At 44.4% G+C, this 20,035-nt stretch overlaps 1 protein-coding gene across 2 annotated transcripts in view; it reads right to left on the reverse strand.

Annotated features, from left to right (window-relative positions):
- alg9 (ALG9 alpha-1,2-mannosyltransferase) overlaps positions 1 to 12,423 on the reverse strand; it is a 94,439-nt gene extending 82,016 nt beyond the window's left edge. The window contains exon 1 of one of the 2 annotated variants that reach the window (XM_055941411.1): positions 12,318 to 12,423. Coding sequence is in view for 1 of the 2 variants with exons in the window: in XM_055941410.1 (XP_055797385.1) it covers positions 10,469 to 10,611 (143 nt within the window). In the remaining variant the exon portion in view is untranslated. Of the gene's footprint in view, positions 1 to 10,468; positions 10,717 to 12,317 lie in introns of those variants that run through there. The other variant, XM_055941410.1, reaches the window with a different exon arrangement.
- Between the last annotated feature and the right edge of the window lie 7,612 nt (positions 12,424 to 20,035).

Genomic DNA, 20,035 nt, shown 5'->3' on the forward strand with positions numbered 1-20,035 from the left:
GAAGATGGAGCAGGAGAAGAAGACAGACAGACAGACGTGTCGTACCGGGAGAAGATGGAGCAGGAGAAGAAGACAGACAGACAGACGTGTCGTACCGGGAGAAGATGGAGCAGGAGAAGAAGACAGACAGACAGACGTGTCGTACCGGGAGAAGATGGAGCAGGAGAAGAAGACAGACAGACAGACGTGTCGTACCGGGAGAAGATGGAGCAGGAGAAGAAGGCAGACGTTTTAGGTGCCTCCGGCCGTGTCTTTTTCTTTGTTTATTTGCAACTTATTTTTGTACATAATGTTTCCGCTACCGTCTCCTATGACCGAAACGAACTTCCAGACATCAGGACAGCGATTACCACGGACTAGCAGAACCCGAGGAAGGATATACTGCTTCCTCGGGAACAGGCCCCAATCCCTGTGATCTGCGTGAAGAGGAGGCAGAGAAAGAGGTGCCGAAGGGAGGGCTGCCTTCTGAGAATTCGTAGGCGATCGAATAAACACCCACTTCCCTCCATTCTGCTAGCAAACGTGCAATCTTTGGAAAATAAAATCGACGAGTTAAGCGGAAGCTTAAACTACCAATGGGACATTCAAAAAACAAACATCTTATGCTTCACGGAGTCGTGGCTGAACGACAACAATATCAACATACAGCTAGCTGGCTGTTATACGATGTACCGGCAGGATAGAACAGCGGCGTCTGTTAAGACAAGGGGCGGCGGACAATGTATTTTTGTAAATAACAGCTGGTGCACGATATCTAAGGAAGTCTCGAGCTATTGCTCGCCTGAGGTAGAGTGTCTCATGATAAGCTGTAGACCACACTGCCTACCGAGAGAGTTTTCATCTCTATTCCTCGTAGCTGTTTACATACCACCACAGTCAGAGGCTACCCTAACCCTAAGACAGCATTGAATGGGTTGTATTCCGCCAAAAGCAAACAAGAAAACCCTCACCCAGGTGGCGCTCCTAGTAGCCAGGGACTTTAATGCAGGGAAATGTGCAACCAGAGGGAAAATAACTCTGGACCACCTGTACTCCACACACAGAGACGCATACAAAGCTCTCCCTTGCCCTAAATTTGGCAAATCTGAATTCTATCTTCCTGATTCCGGCTTACAAGCAAAAATTAAAAGCAGGAAGCACCAGTAACTAGAAGCAGATGCTAAGCTACAGGACTGTTTTGCTAGCACAGACTGCAACATGTTCCGGGATTCCTCCGATGGCATTGAGGAGTACACCACATCAGTCATTGGCTTCATCAATAAGTGCATCGATGACGTCGTCCCCACAGTGACTGTACGTACATACTAGAGGTTGACGGATTAATAGGAATGGCCGATAAATTAGGGCCGATTTCAAGTTTTCATAACAATCGGTAATCTGCATTTTTGGACACCGATCATTGCACTCCGCGAGGAGACTGCATGGCAGGCTGACTACCTGTTATGCGAGTGCCGCAAGGAGCCAAGTTAAAGGTGATAGCTAGCATTAAACGTATCTTATAAAAAACAATCAATCTTAAAATAATCACTAGTTAACTACACATGGTTGATGATATTACTAGTTTATCAAGCTTGTCCTGCGTTGCATATAATCGATGCGGTGCCTGTTAAATGTATCATTGAATCATAGCCTACTTCGCCAAACGGGTGACTTAACAAGCGAATTCGCGAAAAAAAGCACTGTCGTTGAACCAATGTGTACCTAACCATAAACATCTATGCCTTTCTTAAAATCAATACACAGAAGTATATTTTTTAAACCTGCATATTTAGTTCAAAGAAATCCAGGTTAGCAGGCAATATTAAACTAGGGAAATTGTGTCATTTCTCTTGCGTTCATTGCACGCAGAGTCAGGGTATATGCAACAGTTTGGGCCGCCTGGCTCGTTGCAAACTAATTTGCCAGAATTTTACGTAATTATGACAAAACATTGAAGGTTGCGCAATGTAACAGAAATATTTAGACATAGGGATGCCACCCGGAACGGTTCCGTATTTCACTGAAAGAATAAAAAAAAAAATCCCCGAAATGATAGTTTCCGGATTTGACCATATTAATGACCTAAGGCTCGTATTTCTGTGTGTTATGTTATAATTAAGTCAATGATTTGAAATTTGATAGAGCAGTCTGACTGAGCGGTGGTAGGCAGCAGCAGGCTCGTAAGCCATTCATTCAAACAGCACTTTCGTGCGTTTGCCAGCAGCTCTTCGCAATGCTTCAAGCATTGAGCTGTTTATGACTTCAAGCCTATCAACTCCCGAGATTAGGCTGGTGTAACCGATGTGAAATGGCTAGCTAGTTAGCGGGGTGTGCGCTAATAGCGTTTCAATCGGTGACGTCACACGCTATGAGACCTCGAAGTAGTGGTTCCCCTTGCTCTGCAAGGGCCGCGGATTTTGTGGAGCGATGCGTCACGATGCTTCGAGGGTGTCTGTTGTCGATGTGTTCCTGGTTCGAGCCCAGGGAGGAGCGAGGAGAGGGATGGAAGCTATACTGTTACACTGGCAATACTAAAGTGCCTATAAGAACATCCAACAGTCAAAGGTTAATGAAATACAAATGGTATAGAGCGAAATAGTCCTATAATTCCTATAATAACTACAACCGAAAACTTCTTACCTGGGATTATTGAAGACTCATGTTAAAAGGAACCACCAGCTTTCATATGTTCTCATGTTCTGAGCGAGGAACTTAAAACGTTAGCTTTCTTACGTGGCACCATATTGCACTTTTACTTTCTTCTCCAACACTTTGTTTTTGCATTATTTAAACCAAATTGAACATGTGTCATTATTTATTTGAGGCTAAATTGATTTTATTGATGTATTTTATTAAGTTAAAATAAGTGTTCATTCAGTAATTGTTGTAATTGTCATTATTACAAATACATTTGAATTACATTTTTAATTTTTATTTAAATTGGACGATTAATCGGTATCAGCTTTTTTGGTCCTCCAATAATCGGTATCGGCGTTGAAAAATCATAAAATCGGTTGACCTCTAGTACATACCCCAACCAGAAGCCATGGATTACAGGCAGCATCCGCACTGAGCTAACGGCTAGAGCTGCCACTTTCAAAGAGCGGGACTCTAAACCGGAAGCCTATAAGAACTTCCACTAAGCCCTCCGACAAACCATCAAACAGGCAAAGCGTCAATACAGGACTAAGATCAAATCCTACTACACCGGCTCTGACGCTCATCGGATGTGGCAGGGCTTGCAAACTATTATAGACTACAAAGGGAAGCACAGCCGAGAGCCGCCCAGTGACACGAGCCTACGAGATGAGCTAAACCACTTCTATGCTCGCTTCAAGGCAAATAACACTGAAACATGCATGAGAGTTACCAGCTGTTCCGGAAGACTGTGTGATCGCACTCTCCGCAGCCGATGTGAGTAAGACCTTTAAACAGGTCAACATTCACAAGGCCGCAGGGCCAGACGGATTACCAGGACGTGTATTTTAAACAGGTCAACATTCACAAGGCCGCAGGGCCAGACGGATTACCAGGACGTGTACCGCGGACATGCGCTGACCAACTGGCAAGTGTCTTCACTGACCTTATCAACCTCTCCCTGTCTGAGTCTGTAATACCAACATGTTTCAAGCAGATCACCATAGTCCTTGTGCCCAAGAACACTAAGGTAACCTACCTAAATGACTACAGACACGTAGCACTCACGTCGGTAGCCATGAAGTGCTTTGAAAGGCTGGTCATGGCTCACATCAAAACCATTATCCCAGAAACCCTAGACCCACTCCAATTTCCATACCGCCCAAACAGATCCACAGACGTCGCAATCTCAATTGCACTCCACACTGCCCTTTACCACCTGGACTAAAAGAACACCTAAGTGAGAATGTTATTCATTGACTACAGCTCAGCATTCAACACCATAGTGCCCTCAAAGCTCATCAACAACAATAATAATAATAATAATCTAAGGACCCTGGGACTAAACACCTCCCTCTGCAACTGGATCCTGGACTTCCTGATGGGCTGCCCAGGTGGTAAGGGTAGGTAACAACACATCCGGGATGCTGATCCTCAACACAGGGGCCCCTCAGGGGTGCGTGCTCAGTCCCCTCCTGTACTCCCTGTTCACTCATGACTGCACGGCCAGGCATGACTCCAACACCATCATTAAATTTGCCGACGACACAACAGTGGTAGGCCTGATCACCGACAACGACGAGACAGCCTATAGGGAGGAGGTCAGAGACCTGGTCGTGTTGTGCCAGGACAACAACCTCTCCCTCAATGTGATCAAGACAAAGGAGATGATTGGGACTACAGGAAAAGGAGGACCGAGCACGCCCCCATTCTCATCGACGGGGCTGCAGTGGAGCAGGTTGAGAGCTCCACGTTCCTTGGTATCCACATCACCAACTAACAGACCAGCGCGTGAGAATACCAAGAAGGAAGATGGAGGACTGAAGTTGACCAGCGAGTGAGAATAACAGGAAGGAAGATGGAGGACTGAAGTTGACCAGCGCATGAGAATACCAAGAAGGAAGATGGAAGACTGAAGTTGACCAGCGCGTGAGAATACCAGGAAGGAAGATGGAGGACTGAAGTTGACCAGCGCGTGAGAATACCAAGAAGGAAGATGGAGGACTGAAGTTGACCAGCGCGTGAGAATACCAGGAAGGAAGATGGAGGACTGAAGTTGACCAGCGCGTGAGAATACCAGGAAGGAAGATGGAGGACTGAAGTTGACCAGCGCATGAGAATACCAGGAAGGTAGATGGAGGACTGAAGTTGACCAGCGGGTGAGAATACCAGGAAGGAAGATGGAGGACTGAAGTTGACCACCGCGTGAGAATACCAAGAAGGAAGATGGAGGACTGAAGTTGACCAGCGCGTGAGAATACCAGGAAGGAAGATGGAGGACTGAAGTTGACCAGCGCGTGAGAATACCAGGAAGGAAGATGGAGGACTGAAGTTGACCAGCGCGTGAGAATACCAAGAAGGAAGGTGGAGGACTGAAGTTGACCAGCGGGTGAGAATACCAGGAAGGAAGATGGAGGACTGAAGTTGACCAGCGGGTGAGAATACCAGGAAGGAAGATGGAGGACTGAAGTTGACCAGCGCGTGAGAATACCAGGAAGGAAGATGGAGGACTGAAGTTGACCAGCGCGTGAGAATACCAGGAAGGAAGATGGAGGACTGAAGTTGACCAGCGCGTGAGAATACCAGGAAGGAAGATGGAGGACTGAAGTTGACCAGCGCGTGAGAATACCAGGAAGGAAGATGGAGGACTGAAGTTGACCAGCGCGTGAGAATACCAGGAAGGAAGATGGAGGACTGAAGTTGACCAGCGCGTGAGAATACCAGGAAGGAAGATGGAGGACTGAAGTTGACCAGCGCGTGAGAATACCAGGAAGGAAGATGGAGGACTGAAGTTGACCAGCGCGTGAGAATACCAGGAAGGAAGATGGAGGACTGAGGTTGTTATGTAGAGCACCTCAAGATAAAAACTTAATATTCAATATCGGTAAATTAGACTAAATATTAGCACTACACAATCTGGTGGGTAATAACCTTCAATCTGGATATCAACACAAAACAGATCATAAGACTAGAGAAATGTATCTACAAATATTACGAAAACAAGCAACACCCAAACATGACGGAGAGTAAGACAGGGGAACCTATTTCAAAACGAAAATGTGACTCTTGTACAGACACAGACTATTTAATATTTTCACCACCGGGAATGGTAAAGGTCGAAACCGATCTGTTCAATCAATAAATGACAAAGTGGGTATAGTTGAACTAGTCAGTAAGGATATAAAAGAGTTGAAGGCCTCGAGATGAGTGATGAAAAAGCTGCGACATTGGAGAAGGAAACACAAGCTAAAAGAGACAGTCAATATGATTGAAACCAAAGTGAATGAACTTAAAAAGGAGAACACCGTTCTGAAGGAAGCCTTACTGGACATTCAGACTAGATCCATGAGAGAGAATCTGGTACTTACAGGTATCTAAGAGAAAGAAGGAGAAGTTCCTGAATCTGTAGTTAGAGAGTTCCTCCTTACAGCGCTTCAGATTCCACGCAAAGCTTTAGACAAAATCCAACTCGAACGTGTACACCGCTTCGGACAGAGAGGGCAGAGTTATGAACGCCCAATCACTGCCAAACTTGCTTCCTTTAAAGATCAAATAATGAGGACATTTTTATTGTCCAACATGGAGACCTGGGAGTGCCACCAGATGAAGATCATCAAAGGTAAGTGATTAATTTTAATGCTATTTCTGACTTTTGTGAGGCCTCTTCCTGGATGGAAAATGGCTGTATGGGTTTCTGTACCTAGGCGTTGACCTAAAATAATCGCAAAGTGTGCTTTCGCCGTAAAGCCTTTTTGAAATCTGACACAGCGGATGCATTAAGGAGAAGTTTATCTTTATTCGTATGTTTAACACTTGTATCTTTTATCAATGTTTATGATGAGTATTTCTATAATTTGATGTGGCTCTCTGCACTTTCACCGGATGTTTGTTTGAGACAATGCATTTCTGACCATAATGCGCCAATGTAAACTGAGATTTTTGGATATAAATATGAACTTTATTGAACAAAACATACATGTATTGTGTAACATGAAGTCCTATGAGTGTCATCTGATGAAGATCATCAAAAGGTTAGTGATTAATTTAATCGTTATTTCTGACTTTTGTGAGCCCTCTCCTTGGCTGGAAAATGGCTGTATGGTTCTGTGACTAGGTGCTGACCAAACATAATCGCAAGGTGTGCTTTCGCCGTAAAGCCTTTTTGAAATCAGACACTGTGGCTGGATTAACGAGAAGTTTATCTTTAAAATGGTGTATAATACTTGTATGTTTGAGGAATTTTAATTATGAGATTTCTGTTGTTTTGAATTTGGCGCCCTGCAATTTCACTGGCTGTTGGTTAGGTGGGACGCTACCGTCCCACTTGTACCAGAGAGGTTATAATTAGATCCAACAACACTATTAAGGGATTATAAATCTGTGGCTTAAAAACAAAGGAGTCATTGTACGCTGATGATTCATGTTTTCTTTTACAACCACAATTAGAATCTCTCCACGGCCTCATAGAGGATCTAGATACTTTTGCTAACCTCTCTGGATTAAAACCAAATTATGAAAAGTGTAAAAAAAAAAAAAAACATTTTACATTACAATGTAGTTTACCAATAAAAATGGTCTGACGGGGATGTGGACATACTCGGTAAACAAATCCCAAAAGAAAGAAATGATTTCACTCCAATAGATTTTTATAGAACGTTAGGAAAAAATAGATAGGATGTTGCTAGCATGGAAAGGAAAATACCTGTCTATTTGTGGAAATATTACCCTGATTAACTCTTTAGTCATATCACAGTTTATCTATTTGCTTATGGTTTTGCCTACACCCAGTGACCAGCTAGTTAAATTATATGAACAAAAATATTCAATTTGATTTGGAAGCAGAACAACATTAAAAAGGGGCTATTTATATAACGAATATGAATTCGGAGGGCAGAGATGATTAAATATTAAAGCATTAGACCTCTCACTAAAGGCATCAGTCATACCAAAGTTATACTTAAATCCAAACTGGTTCTCTAGTAAATTGGTAAGAATGTCTCATCCCATGTTCAAGAAGGGCCTTTTTCCCTTTACTCAGATTACACCTGCTCACTTTTAGTTGTTTGAAAAGGAAATAATCTCCAAAATATTGTTAATTTTTAAACAAGCCTTAGAAAGTTGGTTGCAATTTCAGTTTAATCCAACTGTAAAGACAGAACAAATAATACAACAAATATTGTGGTTAAATTCAAATATACTAATTGATTAAAAAAATGTATTTTTCGATTAAATGTTTAAAAAATTATTTTTGTGAATGGTATCCTAAATAGGACTGGTAGAGTTATTTTACCTTTATTTAACCAGGTAGGCCAGTTGAGAACAAGTTCTCATTTGCAACTGCGACCTGGCCAAGATAAAGCAAAGCAGCGCGACACAAACAACAAAACAGAGTTACACATGGAATAAACAAACATACAATCAATATTACAGTAGAAAAGTCTATATACAGCATGTGCAAATGAGGTAGGATAAGAGAGGTAAGGCAATAAATAGGCCATGGTGGCGAAGTAATTACAATATAGCATTTAAACACTGGAATGGTAGGGTGTGCAGAAGATGAATGTGCAAGTAGAGATACTGGGGTGCAAAAGAGCAAGATAAATAAATAAATACAGTATGGGGATGAGGTAGATTGGATGGGCTATTTACAGATGGGCTGTGTACAGGTGCAGTGATCTGTGAGCTGCTCTGACAGCTGGTGCTTAAAGTTAGTGAGGGAAATATGAGTCTCCAGCTTCAGAGGTTTTTGCAGTTCGTTCCAGTCATTGGCAGCAGAGAACTGAAAGGAGAGGCGGCCAAAGGAAGAATTGGCTTTGAGGGTGACCAGAGATATACCTGCTGGAGCGCGTGCTACGGGTGGGTGCTGCTATGGTGACCAGTGAGCTGAGATAAGGCGGGGCTTTGCCTAGCAGAGACTTGTAGATGACCTGGAGCCAGTGGGTTTGGCGACGAGTATGAAGCGAGGGCCAGCCAACGAGAGCATACAGGTATAAGTGGTGGGTGGTATAAGGGGCTTTGGTGACAAAACGGATGGCACTGTGATAGACTGCATCCAATTTTTTGAGTAGAATGTTGCAGGCTATTTTGTAAATGACAGCGCCGAAGTCGAGGATCGATAGGATGGTCAGTTTTACGAGGGTATGTTTGACAGCATGAGTGAAGGATGCTTTGTTTGCGAAATAGGAAGCCGATTCAAGATGTAATTTTGGATTGGAGATGCTTAATGTGAGTCTGAAAGGAGAGTTTACAGTGTAACCAGACACCTAGGTATTTGTAGTTGTCCACATATTCTAAATCAGAACCGTCCAGAGTAGTGATATACATACATAAACATTCATACATGGCCGATTAAATAAAGGTGAAATAAATAAAATAAATACAAATATGTATGGGTATGTACATGTATGTATATATATATTTATCAAAAAAAGATATGGGGAATAGAAAATGATGCAGATAATTACAATGATCCACCCATAAAAATATATATAATAATAATAAAAAATACAAATAACATGGTCCAAGCACACCAAGACAGTCGTGAAGAGGGCACGAAAAAAACCTATTCCCTCTCAGGAGACTGAAAAGATTTGGCATGTGTCCTCAGATCCTCAAAGGTTTCTACAGCTGCACCATCGAGAGCATTCTGACTGGTTGCATCACCGCCTGGTATGGTAACTGCTCGGCCTCCGACCGCAAGGCACTACAGAGGGTAGTGCGAACGGCCCAGTACATAACTGGGGCCAAGCTTCCTGCCACCCAGGCGGTGTCAGAGGAAGGCCCTAAAAATGGTCAAATACTCCAGCCACCCCAGTCATAGACTGTTCTCTCTGCTACCGCATGGCAAGCGATACCGGAGCGCCACGTCTAGGTCCAAGAGGCTTCTAAACAGCTTCTACCCCCAAGCCATAAGACTCCTGAACATCTAGTCAAATGGCTACACAGGCTATTTGCATTGCCCCCCCCCCCCCCCCCCCCCTTTTACACAGCTGCTACTCTCTTTTGTCATCTATACATAGTCACTGTAATAACTCTACCTACATGTACATACTACCTCAACTAACCGGTGCCCCCGCACATTGACGCTATTGTCATTTTACTGCTGCTCTTTAATTACTTGTTACTTTTCTCTCTAATTCTTATCCATATTTCTTTTTTTAACTGCATTGTTGGTTAGGGGCTCGTAAGTAAGCATTTCACTGTAAGGTCTACTACACCTGTTGTATTCAGCATTTCACTGTAAGGTCTACTACACCTGTTGTATTCGGCGCATGTGACTAATACGATTTAATTTGATTTGATGATCATCTCTGTGGGCTCCAGCTAATACAGACGAGAGGGGCTCATAACACGGAGCATGCGCAGTGTGGAGCATCACTTGGAAATCGTCATCCGTAACATGCACTCTACTAGTCTCAGACTAGACTAGCTGTAAAACTCCAGGTACAAATAAATACACACTGACCTCTGAGTTACAAGACCAACTGTAGAAGCTGTGTCTGTCAGAGAAGAAAAGTGTATTTGTCAGAGGAGTCGGTTGGCTATACCTAAACTCAGTGTAGACGGAAGCAGCGGCTGACAGAATAAATACATTGAAGACGAGTGACAGAGATGAAGAGAGCTAACTACTGATTGTGGCTTACTAACTTCGAGACTGGCTGATACAACTAACTTAAAACACGTCCTGTCACGCTCAGTGTTTCACAAGCAAGACTCACGTTTAGCAACAGGTGGGTTGGTTGTCACTGACAGTGCAGTGAGCCAACATTAGCTAGCTAAGTTAGCATTGACCCAATAGCCTCCCCTGGAACTGTAGCTAGCTATCACTACCGGCAAAATGTACTGTACTCACTCAGTCCGTGTGTCGGGGGTTTTGGTCTCCTCTCCGGCCTTCTCCTCTCTCTGCACCCGGGTTTCGCTCAGTAGATTCCCGCTGTTATTAGCATCTTGTCTACTGACTCGTCGCGTTCTTTGCTTACCCCCCTTAGCCGCCATGTCTACTACTGGCGCTCCCGTGCCTCGCCTTGCCCTAATTATGGTGTTTTGGGGCAAAAGGCACCGCCATGTTTAGTGATGGCAAGTAAACTAGTGTAGACTGCGTGCTGTTCTGGGCATGCATGAAAGCTATAATTAAGCAGGAAGCCACGAGGAGGTATGTATATTATGGTGTCATTTCCGTCTCATAATTCAACAAAAACTAGGTGGGAATGTTGAGCGAACGTGGAGACAGTTGAAAACACATAGAAAATGTTGGGTGCCCATTCACCTGTGCTTGCACAGATCTCTCAGAGTTTGTGCTATTAGTACAAATAAACATAACTGCATATTTGGACGCAGTTAGCTATTTTTCAGTGAAAGCGAGATAAATTATCAGATAAGAAATTACCAATAATCTAGAATTTTCTGTATTTCGGTTCGCATAATTCTAGACTATTATTTTATGTTAATCAGTTATGTGTATTGCATTATTATCTTATATACAGGAAGTGATTTTTATTCGCCCTGGCCAATAATTTTGTTGTACGTTAACGTTAGCGTGTTGGTTCCTGGAAGCGTGTTGGCCTTTTAGCTAGCTGTTTAAACATCTACTCGCTGTTGGTATAATTAATGTAAAAAATACAATCAATAATATTGTAACGACCCTGGGTTTATAATCGCGGAAATCGACTCTGACGCACGAGCAAGTTTTGCGGCACAGTCGATAGCGCGCCGGACCTCGGGCTAGAAGGTCGAGGGTTCGAGACCTGCTCCCTGCTATTTCATTACAATATCAAATCAAATGTTATTGGTCACATACACATGGTTAGCAGATGTTAATGCGGGTGTAGCGAAATGCTTGTGCTTCTATTTCCGACCATGCAGTAATATCTAACAAGTAATCTAACAATTTCACAACAACTACCTTATACACATAAGTATAAAGGAATGAATAAGAATATGTACATATAAATATATGGATGAGCGATGGCTATGCGGCATAGGCAAGATGCAGTAGATGCTATAGAGTACAGTATATACATATGAGATGAGTAATGTAGGGTATGTAAACTTTACATAATATATAATATAAAGTGGCATTGTTTCAGTGACCAGTGATACATTTATTACATCCAATTTTTAATTATTCAAGTTGCTAGAGATTTGAGTCAGTATGTTGGCAGCAGCCACTCAATGTTAGGGATTGCTGTTTAACAGTCTGATGGCCTTGAGATAGAAGCTGTTTTTCAGTCTCTCGGTCCCAGCTTTGATGCACCTGTACTGACCTTGCCTTCTGGATGATAGCGGCGTGAATAGGCAGTGGTATTTAGTTTTTTTATGTATTATTTCTTACACTGTTACCCCAGGAAAGTCTCATTACATACAGCCAGAAGGAAAGTCTCATTACATACAGCCGGAAGGAAAGCCTCATTACATACAGCCGGAAGGAAAGTCTCATTACATACAGCCGGAAGGAAAGTCTCATTACATACAGCCGGAAGGAAAGTCTCATTACATACAGCCGGAAGGAAAGTCTCATTACATACAGCCGGAAGGAAAGTCTCATTACATACAGCCGGAAGGAAAGTCTCATTACATACAGCCGGAAGGAAAGTCTCATTACATACAGCCGGAAGGAAAGTCTCATTACATACAGCCGGAAGGAAAGTCTCATTACATACAGCCGGAAGGAACTATTGGAAATAAGAGCAACGTCAACTTACCAACACTACGACCAGGAATACGACTTTCCTGAAGCGGATCCTGTTTAAACCACCACCCAGGACAATGGATCGGATCCCAGCAGGCGACCCAAAACAACGGCGCCGCAGAAGGGACAGACACTCTTCAGGTCCGACTCCGTAGACGGGCACATCACCCACCGCTCCCGAGTATACTACTAGCCAATGTCCAGTCTCTTGACAACAAGGTAGACGAAATTCGAGCAAGGGTTGCCTTCCGGAGAGACATCAGAGATTGTAATGTTCTTTTTTTCACAGAAACATGGCTCACTCGGGATACGTTATCAGAGTCGCTACAGACACCTGGTTTCTTCACGCATCGCGCCGACAGAAACAAACATTGGATGTAATACATGTATCACTAGTCACTTTAAACAATGCTACTTTATATAATGTTTACATACCCTACATTACTCATCTCATATGTATATACTGTACTCTATAGCATCTACTGCATCTTGCCTATGCCGTTCGGCCATCGCTCATCCATATATCTATATGTACATATTCTTATTCATTCCTTTACACTTGTGTGTATAAGGTAGTTGTTGTGAAATTGTTAGATTACTTGTTAGATATTACTGCATGGTCGGAACTAGAAGCACAAGCATTTCGCTACACTCGCATTAACATCTGCTAACCGTGTGTATGTGACCAAATACATTTGATTTGATTTGGTATCAATCGTGTAAGCACATGGAAATACTTTTTATCAAATTATTTATTTACAGTACTCGTCAAAAGTTTGGACAAAAATGTTGCTGAGATGGACTCGTTGCAGAGTTACTGTCATGTTGCTGAGATGGACTCGTTGCAGAGTTACTGTCATGTTGCTGAGATGGACTCGTTGCAGAGTTACTGTCATGTTGCTGAGTTGGACTCGTTGCAGAGTTACTGTCATGTTGCTGAGTTGGACTCGTTGCAGAGTTACTGTCATGTTTCCTTCGATGGACTCGTTGCAGAGTTACTGTCATGTTGCTGAGATGGACTCGTTGCAGAGTTACTCTCATGTTGCTGAGTTGGACTCGTTGCAGAGTTACTGTCATGTTGCTGAGATGGACTCGTTGCAGAGTTACTGTCATGTTGCTGAGATGGACTCGTTGCAGAGTTACTGTCATGTTGCTGAGTTGGACTCGTTGCAGAGTTACTGTCATGTTGCTGAGATGGACTTGTTGCAGAGTTACTGTCATGTTGCGGAGATGTGTCCCTATTCTCCTCTCTTATCCCAAAGTGTGTGCTTGCATACTTCGATGATGAAGACTTAGGAAAATTGTATTTCTATCGCGGGGGGCTGCAGCCATATTACAATGAGGGGATTCCTGAGGGCTAAATACTCTCCTGCAACCCGCCTCACCCAATGTGGCGTGGATCTGCTTTTTTCTAAAGTTTTTCTATTTACTTCTGATCTGGAATCCATCTACTAAAGCTAGCCAGCTAACTACCTACCAGCTATCAGTTAGCAAACCATTGCTAGTGGTCATCAGCTAACCTTTAGCTCGGGAAGCTCTCGCCAGTTCAAACGTGACTCAAACCAGAGCATAACGGACCTATTTCTCTCCATATCCCCGGATTCCTACCGCAAACTCTGAACATTTTCATCTGGATCTTTGCAACTAGCTAACCGCAATCCCGGGTGACCACTCCTGGCTAGCGTTTCCATCCCGGAGCAAGCACCAATTAGCCTGAAGCTAGCCTGGCTAGGGCTCCTGTGCTACCACTGAAGACCACTCCTGGGCTACAATATCCGGACCCCTTCTACTGCCGGTACGAGACACGGAACCCCGCCGATCCTCTACGACTGGAATACCAACATAATCTGCCCGAGGATTCCAACAGGCCCCTCAGGCGCGACGCCCGCTGAAGGCCCATTCTGCTAACTTGCTAGGCCTGCTAGCTACCCAGAGCTACTTGGAACCCTACTAATTCAACTACTGGTCTATCGACGTCACCGCACGAAGAGGCAAAAACAGACTTAACCCCATCACGTCCCCCAAAGGCTAACTTGCTAGCCCCGGTCTGCTAACTGCTAGCTTGCCTGCCCCGATCTGCTACCTGCTAGCTTGCCTACCCCGGTCTGCTAACTGCTAGCCCCTGCTAACTGCTTGCTTGCTAACCCGGTCTGCTAACTACTAGCTTGTTTAGCACGGTCTGCTAACTGCTAGCTTGTTTAGCCCCGGCCTACTAACTGTTAGCTTGTTAGCATTGGCCTGCTAACTGTCTGAATCGCCGTGTCCCCAGTCAGCCCAACCACTCACTGGACCCATATGTTCACTTGGCTACGCATGCCTCTCTCTAATATCACAATATGCTTCGTCCATTACTGTCCTGGTTAGTGATTACTGTCTTATTTCACTGTAGAGCCTCTAGCCCTGCTCAATATGCCTTAACCAAACATGTTGTTCCACCTCCTACATATGCGATGACATCACCTGGATTAAACGTCTCTAGAGAATATACACTGCTCAAAAAAATAAAGGGAACACTTAAACAACACAATGTAACTCCAAGTCAATCACACTTCTGTGAAATCAAACTGTCCACTTAGGAAGCAACACTGATTGACAATAAATTTCACATGCTGTTGTGCAAATGGAATAGACAACAGGTGGAAATTATAGGCAATTAGCAAGACACCCCCAATAAAGGAGTGGTTCTGTAGGTGGTGACCACACACCACTTCTCAGTTCCTATGCTTCCTGGCTGATGTTTTGGTCACTTTTGAATGCTGACAGTGCTTCCACTCTAGTGGTAGCATGAGACAGAGTCTACAACCCACACAAGTGGCGCAGGTAGTGCAGCTCATCCAGGATGGCACATCAATGCGAGCTGTGGCAAGAAGGTTTGCTGTGTCTGTCAGAGTAGTGTCCAGACAAATGTGCATGTGTCTGCTCAAACGGTCAGAAACAGACTCCATGAGGGTGGTATGAGGGCCCGACGTCCACAGGTGGGGGTTGTGCTTACAGCCCAACACCGTGCAGGACGTTTGGCATTTGCCAGAGAACACCAAGATTGGCAAATTCGCCACTGGCGCCCTGTGCTCTTCACAGATGAAAGCAGCTTCACACTGAGCACATGTGACAGACGTGACAGTCTGGAGACGCCGTGGAGAACGTTCTGCTGCCTGCAACATCCTCCAGCATGACCGGTTTGGTGGTGGGTCAGTCATGGTGTGGGGTGGCATTTTTTGGGGGGACCGCACAGCCCTCCATGGGCTCGCCAGAGGTAGCCTGACTGCCATTAAGTACCGAGATGAGATCCTCAGACCCCTTGTGAGACCATATGCTGGTGCGGTTGGCCCTTGGTTCCTCCTAATGCAAGACAATGCTAGACCTCATGTGGCTGGAGTGTGTCAGCAGTTCCTGCAAGAGGAAGGCATTGATGCTATGGACTGGCCCGCCCGTTCCCCAGACCTGAATCCAATTGAGCACATCTGGGACATCATGTCTCGCTCCATCCACCAACGCCACGTTGCACCACAGACTGTCCAGGAGTTGGCGGATGCTTTAGTCCAGGTCTGGGAGGAGATCCCTCAGGAGACCATCCGCCACCTCATCAGGAGCATGCCCAGGCGTTGTAGGGAGGTCATACAGGCATGTGGAGGCCACACACACTACTGAGCCTCATTTTGACTTGTTTTAAGGACATTACATCACAGTTGGATCAGCCTGTAGTGTGATTTTCCACTTTAATTTTGAGTGTGACTCCAAATCCAGACCTCCATGGGTTGATAAATTTGATTTCCATTGGTAATTTTTGTGTGATTTTGTTGTCAGCACATTCAACTATGTAAAGAAAAAAGTATTTAATAAGAATATTTCATTCATTCAGATCTAGGATGTGTTATTTTAGTGTTCCCTTTATTTTTTGAGCAGTGTATCTCTCTCATCATCACTCAATGCCTAGGTTTACCTCCAATGTACTCACATCCTACCTTACTTTTGTCTGTACACTATGCCTTGAATCTATGCTATCGTGCCCAGAAACCTGCTCCTTTTACTCTCTGTTCCGAACGTGCTAGACGACCAGTTCTTATAGCATTTATCCGTACCCTTATCCTACTTCTCCTCTGTTCCTCTGGTGATGTAGAGGTTAATCCAGGTCTTGCAGTGCCTAGCTCCACTCCCACTCCCCAGGTGCTCTCATTTGTTGACTTCTGAAACCGTAAAAGCCTTGGTTTCATGCATGTTAACATTAGAAGCCTACTCGCTAAGTTTGTTTTACTCACTGCTTTAGCACACTCTGCCAACCCGGATGTCTTAGCCGTGTCTGAATCCTGGCTTCGGAAAACCAACAAAAACACTGAAATCTCCATCGCTAACTATAACATTTTCCGCCAAGATAGAACTGCCAAAGGGGGCGGGGTTGCAATCTACTGCAGAGATAGCCTGCAGAGTTCTGTATTACTATCCAGGTCTGTGGCCAAACTATTCAAGCTTCTACTTTTAAAAATCCACCTTTCCAGAAACAAGTCTCTCACTGTTACCGCTTGTTATAGACCTCCTTCTGCCCCCAGCTGTGCCCTGGACACTATATGTGAATTGATTGCCCCCCATCTATCTTCTGAGCTCGTGCTACTAGGTGACCTAAACTGGGACATGCTTAACACCCCGGCCATCCTACAATCTAAGCTTGATGCCCTCAATCTCACACAAATTATCAATGAACCTACCAGGTACAAATCCAAATCCGTAAACACGGGCAACCTCATAGATATCATCCTAACTAACTGGCCCTCCAAATCCACCTCTGCTGTTTTCAATCAAGATCTCAGCGATCACTGCCTCATTGCCTGCATCCGTAATGGGTCTGCGACCAAACGACCACCCCTCATCACTGTCAAATGCTCCCTAAAACACTTCTGCGAACAGGCCTTTCTACTCGACCTGGCCGGGGTATCCTAGAATGACATTGACCTCATCCCGTCAGTAGATGATGCCTGGTTATTCTTTAAAAGTGCCTTCCTCATCATCTTAAATAAACATGCCCAATTCAAAACATCTAGAACCAGGAACAGATATAGCCCTTGGTTCACTGCAGACCTGTCTGCCCTTAACCAGCACAAAAACATCCTGTGGCGTTCTGCATGAGCATCGAATAGCCCCCGCGATATGCAACTTTTCAGGGAAGTTAGGAACCAATACACACAGGCAGTTAGGAAAGCAAAGGCTAGCTTTTTCAAACAGAAATTTGCATCCTGTGGTACTAACTCAAGTTCTGGGACACTGTAAAGTCCATGGAGAATAAGTGCACCTCCTCCCAGCTGCCCACTGCTCTGAGGCTAGGAAACACTGTCACCACCGATAAATCCACTATAATTGAGAATTTCAATAAGCATTTCTCTACGGCTGGCCATGCTTTCCACCTGGCTACCCCTACCCCGGTCAACTGCCCAACACCCTCCACAGCAACCCGCCAAAGCCCCCACCATTTCTCCTTCAACCAAATCCAGATAGCTGATGTTCTGAAAGAGCTGCAAAATCTGAACCCCTACAAATCAGCTGGGCTAGACAATATGGACCCTCTCTTTCTAAAATGATCTGCCAAAATTGTTGCCACCCCTATTACTAGCCTGTTCAACCTCTCTTTCGTATCGTCTGAGATTCCTGCTACAGACCTATATCTATCTTACCCTGTCTTTCTAATGTCTTCAAAAGCCAAGTTAACAAAAATATTACAGACCATTTCGAATCCCACCGTACCTTCTCTGCTGTGCAATCTGGTTTCAGAGCTGGTCATGGGTGCACCTCAGCCACGCTCAAGGTCCTAAACGACATCATAACCGCCATCGATAAGAGACATTACAGTGCAGCCGTATTCATCGACCTGGCCAAGGCTTTCGACTCTTTCAATCACCACATTCTTATTGGCAGACTCAACAGCCTTGGTTTCTCAAATGAATGCCTCGCCTGGTTTACCAACTACTTCTCTGATAGAGTTCAGTGTGTCAAATCGGAGGGCCTGTTGTCCGGACCTCTGGCTGTTTCTATGGGGGTGCCAAAGGGTTCAATCCTCGGGCCGACTCTCTTCTCTGTATACATCAATGATGTTGCTCTTGCTGCTGGTGATTCTCTGATAAACCTCTACGCAGACGACACCATTCTGTATACTTCTGGCCCCTCTTTGGACACTGTGTTAACTAACCTCCAGACGAGCTTCAATGCCATACAACTCTCCTTCCGTGGCCTCCAACTGCTCTTAAACGCAAGTAAAACTAAATGCATGCTCTTCAACCGATCACTGCCCGCACCTGCTCGCCCGTCCAGCATCACTACTCTGGACGGCTCTGACTTAGAATACGTGGACAACTACAAATACCTAGGTGTCTGGTTAGACTGTAAACTCTCCTTCCAGACTCACATTAAGCATCTCCAATCCAAAATTAAATCTAGAATTGGCTTCCTATATCGCAACAAAGCATCCTTCACTCATGCTGCCAAACATACCCTCGTAAAACTGACCATCCTACCAATCCTCGACTTCGGTGATGTCATCTATAAAATAGCCTCCAACACTCTACTCAACAAACTGGATGCAGTCTATCACAGTGCCATCCGTTTTTTCACCAAAGCCCCATACACTACCCACCATTGCGACCTGTACGCTCTACTTGGTTGGCCCTCGCTTCATACTCGTCACAAACACACTGACTCCAGGTCCTCTGTAAGTCTTTCCTAGGTAAAGCACCACCTTATCTCAGCTCACTGGTCACCATAGCAGCACCCACCCGTAGCACACGCTCCAGCAGGTATATCTCACTGGTCACCCCCAAATCCAATTCCTCCTTTTGTCGTCTTTCCTTTCAGTTCTCTGCTGCCAATGACTGGAACGAACTGCAAAAATCTCTGAAGCTGGAGACTCTTACCTCCTTCACTAGTTGTAAGCACCAGCTGTCAGAGCAGCTCACAGATCACTGCACCTGTACATAGCCCATCTGTAAATAGCCCATCTATCTACCTACCTCATCCCCATACTGTATTTATTTATTTATCTTGCTCCTTCGCACCCCAGTATCTCTACTTGCACATCCATCTTCTGCACATCTACCGTTCCAGTGTTTCATTGCTATAATGTAATTACTTCGCCACCATGGCCTATTTTATTGCCTTAACTCCCTTATCTTACCTCATTTGCTCACACTGTATATAGACTGTTTGTTTTCTTTTGTTCTACTTTATTATTGACTGTATGTTTTGTTTATTAAATGTGTAACTCTGTGTTGTTGTGTGTGTCGAATTGCTTTGCTTTATCTTGGCCAGGTTGTAGTTGCAAATGAGAACTTGGTCTCAACTAGCCTACCTGGTAAAGGTGAAATGGTGGTAAAGGTGAAATAAAAAATACAAATATTACAATGAGGCGATTCCCGAGGGCTGCAGCCATTTTACAATGAGGGTATTCAAAGCCCATGGTGAAGTTCCGTATGTCAACAACGTGGTGTCATGATGTAGGGCTCAGACTGGTCACAAGGTAAACAACGTGGTGTCATGATGTAGGGCTCAGACTGGTCACAAGGTAAACAACGTGGTGTCATGATGTAGGGTTCAGACTGGTCACAAGGTAAACAATGTGGTGTCATGATGTAGGGCTCAGACTGGTCACAAGGTAGACAACGTGGTGTCATGATGTAGGGTTCAGACTGGTCACAAGTAAAGTTTTGTTTTCTCTTAGAGGTCGTGGGACACCCTGCAGTCAGCAACAGTCTG

This window comes from Salvelinus fontinalis, chromosome 13 (genome assembly GCF_029448725.1).
Source record: "Salvelinus fontinalis isolate EN_2023a chromosome 13, ASM2944872v1, whole genome shotgun sequence".
Classification (NCBI taxonomy): Eukaryota; Metazoa; Chordata; class Actinopteri; order Salmoniformes; family Salmonidae; genus Salvelinus; species Salvelinus fontinalis.